The sequence below is a fragment of the Balearica regulorum genome, chromosome 7, assembly GCF_011004875.1.
Source record: "Balearica regulorum gibbericeps isolate bBalReg1 chromosome 7, bBalReg1.pri, whole genome shotgun sequence".
NCBI lineage: Eukaryota > Metazoa > Chordata > Aves > Gruiformes > Gruidae > Balearica > Balearica regulorum.
The window spans coordinates 9,788,309-9,799,826 of record NC_046190.1 but is presented as its reverse complement, the minus strand read 5'-3'; the positions used below and the strand labels follow the sequence as shown (position 1 = coordinate 9,799,826).

The following is an 11,518-nucleotide window of genomic DNA, read 5'->3' as shown; positions in this document are numbered from 1 at the left end:
CTCAACTTTCTGCTTCTCATAGCATCCCCCCCCCAAAAAAAAAAAAAAAATCCCAGCGTTTAAATTATTGGTGCCTTTTTTGGACTTTGTCCCGGTACTGCTCGATTTTCACATCTATTCCACTTACAAATAAGAAAGTAACTGGGCGGGAAGAGCAGGCTGTGTTGAATCTGCTGAGCTGGAATCACCACTGGGCTTCTCTTCGCCGAATGTGCTTCTGTGCATATCGAAACTATGTAAAAACAGGAAATGAATGAGAAGGTCCCCCTTTAAGACAGACGAGTTATTGCGTGTTTGTGCTTAGGTTGTTTGGTTGGGGGGGGGAGTTGTTTGTTTGGTTTGGGTTTTTTTTTTTTTTTTTTTAATTACAGTTTTCCTCCCTCGCGTTGCGGGCGGTGCCGAATCGGCAGGCCGGTAAACAACGGCCCGTCCCGGCTGCGGGCTCGCCCAGGAGGCGTCATGGCGGCGGGGGGCCTGGCGGGGCTCCTGCCAGCCCAAACCCAGCTGGAGTACGCCCTGCTCGACGCCGATACTCCTCAGGAGAAGGAGAATTTGGTCTACCAGTACCTGAAGAAGATGGACAGCCGGGAGCGGGACCTAACGGTGCCCGAGCTCGGCGGAGGTGGGTGGCGGGGCCCGAGCGGGTCAGGCCCCACGGCAGGGCGCGGCGGAGCGCGGTTCCTCGTCCCGGGCCCGCCGGGCGGCTGCAGGGTCTTCCCCGGTGGAGGTGGCTGAGCTCTGACACTGATGATGTGGCGTTTTCCTGAAGTTCTGCTGCCGTGTAATTACGGCCCCGTTAGCTGCTTTTTTACGGACACTTCTAGGTACAGGAAATGTCACTCCTGAAAACACCAGGAGCACAGGACAAGAAAATAGAGAAGAAAAAAAATAAAAACGAAGCTTTTCTAAACGAGCTTCATTAATTTACTTTTTTTAATAAAGCCTTTCCCTTCTGTACAGTAGATTGATATTTCTCTCCTTAAATCTTGTTAATAATACTTCTTTTCATTTACTACAAAGAATTATGGAACATATGGGTGAGTTTCATAAACAGATTTTCATTTTACTTTTCTACCTGTGTGTAAAGCGATGTTAAACTTTATTAATTTTTTATTGTTTTAAAATGAAATGTCCGAGTAATGTTGTGTAGTGTTGTGCAAATTAGTGTGTCTGTCTGCCTACCCTTCCCTTAATTGGGTATCTCTGTTCTCTGAATTCCAGATCTACAGTGGCTAAACACTGAAGGTCCTATTTCTCTTCACAAAGACCTTTGTGGAAAAGTTGTGGTGTTGGATTTCTTTACTTACTGCTGCATCAATTGCTTGCACCTGCTGCCTGATCTCCATGCGTTAGAGCACCAGTACTCTGATAAAGGTAAAAGTGCTTTGGCTGGCTTGGAATAGAATTTCCTGGCAGTGTTGCAGGTGGAGTAGCTGAGTCACTTTGTTGCTGGTTACTAAACAGCTGGCAAAATTTCAGGGGTGCCTAAAAATGTCTTCTAATCTTTTAAGTAGCCTAAAAAAGGTGACTGTGTATACTCCCATCGCATTTTTAAATGGGGTTAAACAAGGTATCTGTTGTGACTGCATAATTAAAGAAACAGGGTATGTGCTTAAAGCTCAAGTCTGATATCCTCATAAATAACGTTATTTGAAAAAAAGCTATACAAGGATGTAAGATACGAGCTCAAAGTTACTATACGCATGTAACCTGCTACACTTGGCGTAGGAACCAACACTGAGAAGAATATAGTAAAGGTGGTAGAATGGATATAGTTGAGATTACTTGTTTTTTCCATTCTAACTGAAATAACAAAATTTGTAAGCTTGGTTTAGAATTTGTTTGGTATTGGCATCACATTATATACCATTAGTAGTCCTGTATTCTGGAGAAGGAATTAAGCTCTTTAAATTCACATCTGAGATGAAATCTGTCTCTCTGAGTGAACAAAAATGCAGGGTAATTACTATTTAAAATACAGTCTTTTGTCATCATGATGACTTGTCAGAGATAAGCTGTGGTTTTGCAAAGAATGTATCAGTTACTCACACGTCTTGGATATTTTAATAGACTGAACAGTGAGATGAAGAACAGTGTTACTTTCAGCCCTAAAAATACTGTATTAAATATAATATATGTGTAGTAAATAACATTGTCTTATAATCTTTAAGTCTCTGATTCTCCATTGGCATTTCTGATTTGTTTTAATTTTGGCAGCACTTATTTTTCATGTGTTACTTTCTTTCACTAGAAAGAGAAATTACAATATCTTTGAAATATCAAATTCTTTAAGTAGTTCAGTTATATATTGTACATTTACATAGAGCTTTACAGAAGACTCAAACTAATTTTTTTACCTTGGAAAGCTTAACTCCTTGCTTTGGAGAAATTTGGCATCTGGTATCCTGTTTCAGATGTAAGGAACTTTAATAAGGAAAACTTGTCATGGCAATTTTTTGGGAGGGATGCGGTTTTAAGTGGAAGGTGATTAGCAAGTGAGAAATATCAGGCATGCAAGGAAGAAGGTCTAGATTGAGATTTCAGAAGATTACATTGGAGATACAATGAATAATATCTTTAAATGATAAATATTTTGTAGTATAGGATTATGGTATTAATATAGCTGTCATATTCTTAATCTGTTTTTTAAGACCAAGCTATTAAATCAGTTGATAACAAAATACTCAGTTTAACAACCTCTCCCCCCCCCCCGAGCTTTCTCTTTATTTTAACATCTCTGTACTGGTGTAGGAGAGGCTGCAGCACTCTGAACTGAACTGAACTGGAGGTCCACTTGGAGACATATTTTTTTGTTTGACTTGTATTAAGCTTCCTGTCATAGGAGTTATTACTTGAGAAAGTACTTTGATAGGTGATAAATTCTTTTTGCATTTGAGCTATCCTACTAAGTTCTTTTTGGATTTGAACTATCTTGTTCCTACAGGAACTGGAGTGAGAAAAAAGATGCTTGGGATGAAAGTAGAGGTAAAAGGAAAGACGACCGGGTGTGTGGAACATTAATCTTAAATTTAACCTGTTAGGAAACAGAGGGTAGCAGTTGAATTCAGGAAGAGATTAGGGTGCTTCATGGTTCAAAACAAATTTTTTTTTTTTTTTTCACTATAGATCTCCCTTTTGGTTGTTTTCTGCTGTTTTCATGTTTTGATTGTCAGCCTTTTCAGGATTGTTTAATCTTTGTTGTGCTAAGTGTGTAAATTTTAGCATTATAGTAAGACGTATATCGAGGCAGTAAGGGTTGTGGGTTTTTAAACCATAGAGAAATACTTCAGTAGATGGTTTTATATCAGTGTGCATCTTCTTCAACAAAGGCAAACATGATTTACTGATCACTAGGAGAAAGAGGAGGGGAGAATCGTTGATTTGAGAAACTTGAGAAAGATAAAAGTTGGAAGAATAAAACTAAAGTAGAAGGGATGTCGGACATACCAAAAGTGCTTGAAGAATGTCTGGATATATTATTGCAGGTATTTTGGTATTCAGCCTTATTCTGGAGTTTCATTCTATTTTAATCTGCTTTTTAGTTAATGGAAGTCCCTTCTCCCTTCAGGAGATGGGGGACAGGTTCACTTTGGGTTGGGTTGGTTGCAAAATCTTTCAGCTTGTTATTGCAAAAACTGATTTTGGTGCAAAAGATGAGTGGCACGATTTCTTTTGGCAGCAGCAAGTGAGATTAAATATGTAGTGAAACTATAGCTTTACTAAACTTTAGATTTGTAAACATAGCATTTATTTGCACATCTCCTGTATATGTTTACCATGCTATAGAAGTGGCAGAGGGTACTGACATAGCAGACAGTATTAGTCAGAATGAAAACAGCCTCTTACTCTGACAAAGCATGTATCTCATAATGCATTTGGATCTTTAGTCTATTGTTTGAATATTTGAAGGAATGTTGCCTATATTTTTCTGTGTAACTGAGAACAAACCTCAATATTGTTATTTACAGCAATGTATTTTTTGATTGTATGTTGTGTACATACATTTTTGATACTCTGATATTTTAATTTTTTAAATGTGGTTCAGATGCCCTCTTATGTGGAGTATGTTGAAACTTCAGCAGTGTAGTCATCAGGCATGAGAAATCTGAACACAAGAAGCTGTAGGTTTAAGGTGATCCTAAACCATTATATATATCATTGTACATATGCACATGCTTCTGTTGTCTGGAACTTCAGGAGATGTGTTTCAAAATGAAGACTGCTTTCCATAGGATTAAATGTCGACTAGCATCTTTATCTGATATGTTCTCACTGCTATCTTCAGTGGTGCTATTTCTGTTTTTCAAGTGGCATTCAGAAAGTTATTTTAAACCCAGTGCATATTCAGTTCATGTTATCAGCAGTCCAGAAATGACTTCTATAAGAGGGAGTACTTTTTAATTCAGAAATAGCTTGGCATAAGTCCAGCATTGTACTGCAGTGTAATTCTTCAGATAAAGCATTTTAAATGGTGGGCATATTCTTATATCTTAGCATAGCGTCCGGCAGTTTCTGCAAGAATTTTCGTCATCAGGGGATGTTATAACTTACTTGCACTGTTCAGGTATTCAGTGTAGAATTTTCTCTCTAGCTTTAATGATAATTTTGAAGGACAAATAAAAGCACTGCTGCTGATCCTATTACAGTTAAAATGTTTGACCTGCACTTTGGAGTTCAGCAGTTAATGATACTACAACTTCAGCTGTCTGATATTGCAATATGCTGTGTGTATAGGATTGATAAAGACTATCAGTCATAGTGATTTTAATTCTGTATCTGTGAAATTGTGATATTCAACTAAGTTTTTTATTGTGCAGCACTTTACCCTTTCCTGTTGTCACATTGAAATATTGCCATTCCTGCAGATGCTGCTCTTCTCCATTAACGTTGTTTTATGGTTGAGGAGAAGAGCTATTCTCTGTAAGCCGAATAAAAAGCCAACCTGACATTAAATTAGGGTTTTTTTAGAAGGAAGCAAACTTGTCTGAGCTCAATACAACTATTTAAGATCTGAAATAATTGCCTTTCTTACGTTTCTACCACAAAACCAGAGGTGAGGGTAGAACAAAGATGTCTAGCTAGCCAGATTGCACCTCTACTGTAAAGGTAGAAGAAAAGCATAAAAGTAAATACTACATTTCATTCCAAACCATGTCGTTGCATGCAGTTGTTTACAGCCATTACTTTTTGGGCCCTGGTTCAGGGTCTCTCTGATCAGAGGGCAGACTCCACTGGCTGTAACTGCAGGGCTTTTGGAGGACTGTTTTACAAAAGCATTTTATTTTTATGCATTTGCATGAAGTGAAATACAAATAGTGAAGCCCTTTAATGGATTAGGTAGTAAATGCCAAATAACAATAATGATCTGATATGTAAATTTCCAGTTTAGAATGAATTGTTGTGTGATGCTTAACAATTGATGCTAAATGAAATAAAATCTATAAGATAGGTGAGTTATTGTGGGGAAAAAAGTACACTTTTTGTGGATTAAAAATTAAAATGCTAGAATGCTAAATAAATATTTGGAAAAATAATTTTATTTATGAAAATATTTTTATTTTAAGGAGAAAGGTGCATTATGCAAGCTGCGAAAAGTTATTTTGTGTGTGGTTTTCCTTCTCAGAGAGCTAACTCTGGATTTTGGTAACTGGAAGAGTGAAGAGAGAAAAACTAGGGAAAAGAGGGGTACTGATCTAGCAACTATGCGAAGCTAGAAGATGAGAAATAAATTTGTTAACAAGGTGATTGAATATATTTAGGTTATGTTTTGATTAGATTCCTGATAAACTGATGCAGTCCTTTCCTGTTCTAACAAATGGTCATATTTGAATGAGAAAAAATTGCCTTCTAAAAATTAAGTATCTGCTACTACAAGTAACTGAAACAGTTCATACTCTCAAGTCGTCTTAGCGCTTTGCTGAGAAAACATTTATTTAAAAAATTGTCTTTTCCAAGTGAGTGTCCTTTCAGGAGGGTTATTTCCATTGACTGTTGTTTAGGATAAAGCATAACAATATTGGAGTAAACACCAAGTAAGAGCACTTGCTTACTTAGAGATTCACATTGCACATCTGCCTCTATCCTGTATAGTTAAATTGTATCCTGCTTATCTAAATTTAATAGCTGTTCAACCATACCTATTTTGTCTGCACTAGCACAGTACAGCATTTTCAATTGTAATATTTGTATGATCATGGTTTTGTCTGATTTAAGAACCTTATGAAGTCCTTCAAGGATCTACAGTCATTGTATTTCAGAGTATAAGCATCATCAGAACTGGATTAGATTGGATAATGGCTGTTCTTCCTCCATGCCACTCTGTATAGACTTCAAGTCTTCTTTGCTTTTTGGTGTTGTATTACTGAAAAAAATATGATACTACAATCCACCTATAGATGTTGTTGACTGTAGGAAGGAAGGAAACTCCACAGATATTTGAATGTTACTGATAAAAGGGTTTATAAATGCTAAATGTTTTTATAGACCTGACTAAGTGGGGAGGGGAAGTAATTTTTGTTGTTGTTGTCAAAATAATTTCTAATACTGTGGTAAAATTAACTCAAGTTGGGTGTCAGCTCTAAAGGTATTTTTCTTTCCCATTTGATTTCACTCCTCTCTTCAAAATAACTCAAAAGATCAGATGAAAATTTAAAATTTTACTTGGGCAAAAAAGTAGAAAAATCCCAATTTTTATTTGTGGTTACAAAATGCTTGCGCTATCCAGAAATACAAATGATTTTTGGATAAGTGGTAAGGGTAATGTCTAAGGATTTCCATTAGATTAACAGTTCCAGTTTAAAATTATTATATTACAATTTTCTACAACTGCATGGTTACTGTGGTCATCATCCTTCAATTAGAATTGACAAGTTACTTTGATTATAACAAGATTATGCTTATGGCTAATAGCATTCTTTCAGTACAAAGTGAGACAAAGTATGGTATTGATACATACACAGTTTACTTCATTTGGTAGAGATTATGCTAGTAAAACATAACTGAGAGCCCTTAAAAAGGATGTAGTCTTTTTTTTTTGTCTTTTTTTTTTTTTTTTCCCCCCCTCTTTTCTTGCTCCCTGAAAAGTGACTTGCCTGAAGGAAGGCTCTTCATTCTTTTTCTGTTGGGTAGGAAGGGGGAGTGGAAAATTTGAGGCTGCTTACATAATTGTCTGAATAGGGTGGAAGTGTGTGTATTTCTTATCACCAGGGAAAAGCAGCTGAAGGCTGAGCCATAGATTTTTATTTCTGTGTTTGAATTTCATTAAGAAAATAAGTAAACAATTCAAGGAAGCTCCTAATTGTGTGCTTTTGATTGATTTTAGGGTTGGTATTATGTATGTAGTGTATATAAGCTGAATTATATAATTTTATGCTTATGCAGCACCTTCATGCTAGGATTTCAAGTGCACTTATCCCTGTTATGGGAAAACCTAAACTCTTCATTGTCTATTTTAACCAAATATAGAAATTAAACCTTTTAAGGAGACAATCAATGATTTAATCATCTTCCCTGCCCTCCTCCCCCCCGCTCTCCCTTTTTTTAAGGCAACCTGCCTGGTTTGTAACAAGTGCTATTTGTCATTTTGTCATAGTTGTCAGTGCTACCGGTTTTATTTGAAATACAGAATACTGTATTGATTTCAGAAGTCTTTACATATTTTTATTTTTGCTGTTCATCTAGGATTAGATATGCCAAGGCAACTTTGGACTTCCAGAGTTCAGTGTTATATTTGTGATTACTAGGTAACTGGAAATGGATTCATTTTCTAAAACACCATAGTTATGTATGGGAATGCAAAGACAAAGAGGTATTGTAAACATCTGAAAAAAACCAAAGTATCAGTTGAACTGATACAACTTAACCATAATTATTTTGAAAGTAATTTCTGCTTTAGTATGTAGAGGTTCAGGAACTAAGAACAATTTATGGCATATTAAATGTCAACCAGCTGGAGAAGTAATGGTCCTAAAGTTCAGTAATTTTACTGAAATGTTATTTCTGAGTTTCAGTATTTTGTATACATAGCTATCTATATTCCTACTGAGATGTAATTGCTTTTAGTTTGTTCAAATCCTCTTTCATTCTGGAAAGCAGTCAGTCACGTTGTGAGATAACTGCTTTTTTGCTTTTTTTATTCAAATATGAATATGTTTCAGTGCATGACTTTATTTTTCCTTTCAGATGGTCTTATTATTGTTGGTGTCCATTCAGCGAAATTCCCAAACGAAAAAGTTCTGGATAACATTAAAAGTGCCATTCTGAGGTATAATATTGTCCACCCTGTAGTAAATGATGCAGATGCAACACTGTGGCATGAACTAGAAGTGTCCTGCTGGCCAACTCTGGTCATTCTTGGTCCTCGTGGAAATATGCTGTTTTCACTTGTTGGAGAGGGACACAGAGAGAAGTTGTTTTTATTTACTTCTATAACACTGAAATTCTACAAGGAGAGAGGACAAATCAAAGATAACAACATTGGAATAAAGCTATACAGAGACTCCCTTCCACCTTCTCCTCTGCTGTTTCCTGGCAAAGTGACCGTAGATAATTCAGGAGAGAGGCTGGTAATAGCAGACACTGGACATCATAGGATTTTGGTTACTCAAAAAAATGGACAAATTCTACACACTATAGGAGGTAAGACTATATAAGTTTATTACAGTAATTTTAGTTTAGGAGTAGAGTATGTTTGCAGGGCCTGCTAGACTGATTCTTTTCTTAGAGGACCTAGCAGTTTATAAGCATTGCCAAAATTTTTTTTTCTACTAAAATCACTTTTACTGGATGTGGGTGATATAGTATAGTACCATCAATGGGAGAGTCAGTTAATGCAATTGGTTGAGATGTCTAATCTTTTTTCTTTGTTCCATTAACTAAAGTTTTTATTTTCATGTGATGTTTTTTGTTTGGTGGTGGTTCTTTTTTTAAATGAAGAGCATTTCCATACAGGATCCCCTTCTGGTTTTTAGAGGAGGGTAGAGCTATGAAAATAGTGCAAGTTAAGTTTTTTAACTTTAGTTACATTTGTTACAAAGTTTTTATTAGTAACTTTTCACCTTTAAAAACTAATCTCTGTAACCATTTTTGTAAAATTACTATCTGCTTTACATTGTAAATCAAGAAAACTTGCACACTCTTTGTATGCTTTGCTCTTTCATAAATGAAACATTCAGACTTGTTCTTTTTTTTAATCTGTTACAGTGATCAAAGTTACATTTTAATGCACCAAGTACATAGCTGTTAGGACAGTTCTTCTATGAGCAACCATAACAGACAAATTTAGGAAGTGGTTGAATCCCCAAATCATTGAAAACGGTGGTTTTCAATGCTGTATGCTGATATGTCCTGTATTACTAGTCTGGTATTGAGTAATGCAGGTCCCATAGCAGGATTGATCCTACAAACCTCATAAAAATACCAGTGGCACTTGCTGTTTAAAGAAAGGAAGAAAATCTCTTGCTATTTGAAGTGACAGAGCATTGGACAGACAGACTAATTATCCAAGTTAACCTGGTAAAGGCCAGGTAAAGTAGTCTTAACACCCTTCTCCTATGGGAAGTACAAACAGGATTTCATGTGATGACAGTGAGAGAATTGGGTTTCTGTTTGATACGTGAGATGAGATCTCTGCCCACAAGCTACCCTTCAGTGCTCTGGGATAGTCATAGAATTATAGAAAGGTTTGGGTTGGAAGAGACCTCAAAGATCATCTAGTACCAGCCCCCCTGCCATGGGCAGGGACACCCCCCACTAGACCACGTTGCCCAAAGCCCCATCCAACCTGGCCTTAAACACTTCCAGGGAGGGGGCCGTCCACAACCTCTCTGGGCAACCTGTTCCAGTGCCTCACCACTCTAACAATAATGAATTTCTTTCTAACATCTAATCTAAATCGACCCTCCTTCAGCTTAAACCCATTACCCCTTGTCCTGTCACTACACTCCCTGATAAACAGCCCCTCACCATCTTTCCTGTAGGCCCCTTCAGGTACTGGAAGGCTGCTATAAGGTCTCCCTGGAGCCTTCTCTTCTCCAGGCTGAACAATCCCAACTCTCTCAGCCTGTCCTCACAGGAGAGGTGCTCCAGCCCTCTGGTCAGCTTTGTGGCCTCCTCTGGACTCGCTCCAACAGCTCCATGCCTGTCTTGTACTGGGGTCCCCAGAGCTGGACACGATACTCCAGGTGGGGTCTCACAAGAGCAGATTAGAGGGGCAGGATCACCTGCATTAAACTGCAAGTCAGAGGGAAGTGTCCTAACCTCTGAACTGGTACCCCTTCTTCCTGCAGTACTCAGTGCTATTCCCTTCCTGAGGGTGTGCACCTGACGCTTACAAGGGGAACTGCTCGAGTCTGACACACCAGCACCTCGGTGCTTTGTGTCTGTTAAGGTCTAAATTGTCTTCTGACTGTAGGTTGTAAAAGTTTGTGTATTTTGGTGACTCAGTTAAATGATTCAGTGGGCAGAAAATAATGTAATGAAGTTGATATACAGTAATAAATGTGGGCATGCACAAAGGTTGAAATTACTATATTTGCATCATAAATCATGATGCACACATAACTCATATTAAATGTCTTCCGCTGACACATACTGCTAACGCTCTTTAAATGTTACTCCCTCTGAAACACGATGCTTACCTTCATACTGTTATATTCAGGTCATGTTCCTTTCTATTTGTTGATTGATTGTTGCAGAAGACTGTCACTCCATCATTCTCACTGTTCTTTTGTGTAATTAGTTCCGTGTCATCATCTTCCTAATTATTATTATTAATGAGAAAATGCTGCTAATCAGATATTAGTTTCATTCGTGATTACACCAAAATCTAAACCATTGAAAAGGAGTTGAGTTATCAAAATAAAATTTTTCTTGTTGGCTTGCTTTGATGTATCAGGAATAAAAAAACATGTAGTTTTTTATATCTGTCTTCTGTTGTTGCTGTTGTCCTTTGGTGCAAGGGAACAGGAACAATTTCGACCGCTATTAAGACTTCTGTTTGGAAGATGAGCTTAAAGAATCAGACAACTTGTGGAGAATGAGTTCAAAACTTAATAGCACCAAGATATTGTAATTACATAGCACAGTGACTAAAATGAGACCACACAATTATTAATAATGTAAACTGTACCAGGTGCTGTGAAATCATCTCTTAGCATATGTAATTCTCTTACAGGTTTAAATGTATACACTTTATTTTTAAGTGTTGGGTTTTGGGTGGTTTTTTTTCCTAAGATTACTTTTTAGTTTGCTTTGTTTCATTTATAGGTCCAAACAGTGGAAGGAGAGATGGAAGATTTTCAGAGGCAGCTTTCAACTCACCACAAGGGATCGCTATAAAAAATAATGTTATTTATGTAGCTGATACAGAAAATCACCTAATTAGAAAGGTAAATTTTCCATAAGTAAATTTAAAATTTAATCTCTTACACCCTGTTCTACTTACATAGGTGAAAATTTACACCAAACAAATTACTCCTTGAGTACCCTCGACATCAGGAAGAAAATTTGACCCAATATC

At 37.1% G+C, this 11,518-nt stretch overlaps 1 protein-coding gene across 2 annotated transcripts in view; it reads left to right on the top strand.

Moving 5' to 3' along the window:
* The first annotated feature begins 289 nt into the window (after positions 1 to 289).
* NHLRC2 (NHL repeat containing 2) overlaps positions 290 to 11,518 on the top strand; it is a 38,442-nt gene continuing 27,213 nt past the window's right edge. The window contains exons 1-5 of one of the 2 annotated variants that reach the window (XM_075757858.1): positions 290 to 304; positions 411 to 622; positions 1,222 to 1,374; positions 8,182 to 8,637; positions 11,266 to 11,387. In XM_075757858.1, the coding sequence (XP_075613973.1) occupies positions 460 to 622; positions 1,222 to 1,374; positions 8,182 to 8,637; positions 11,266 to 11,387 (894 nt within the window). In that variant the 5' untranslated portion in view covers positions 290 to 304; positions 411 to 459. Of the gene's footprint in view, positions 305 to 351; positions 623 to 1,221; positions 1,375 to 8,181; positions 8,638 to 11,265; positions 11,388 to 11,518 lie in introns of those variants that run through there. The other variant, XM_075757856.1, reaches the window with a different exon arrangement.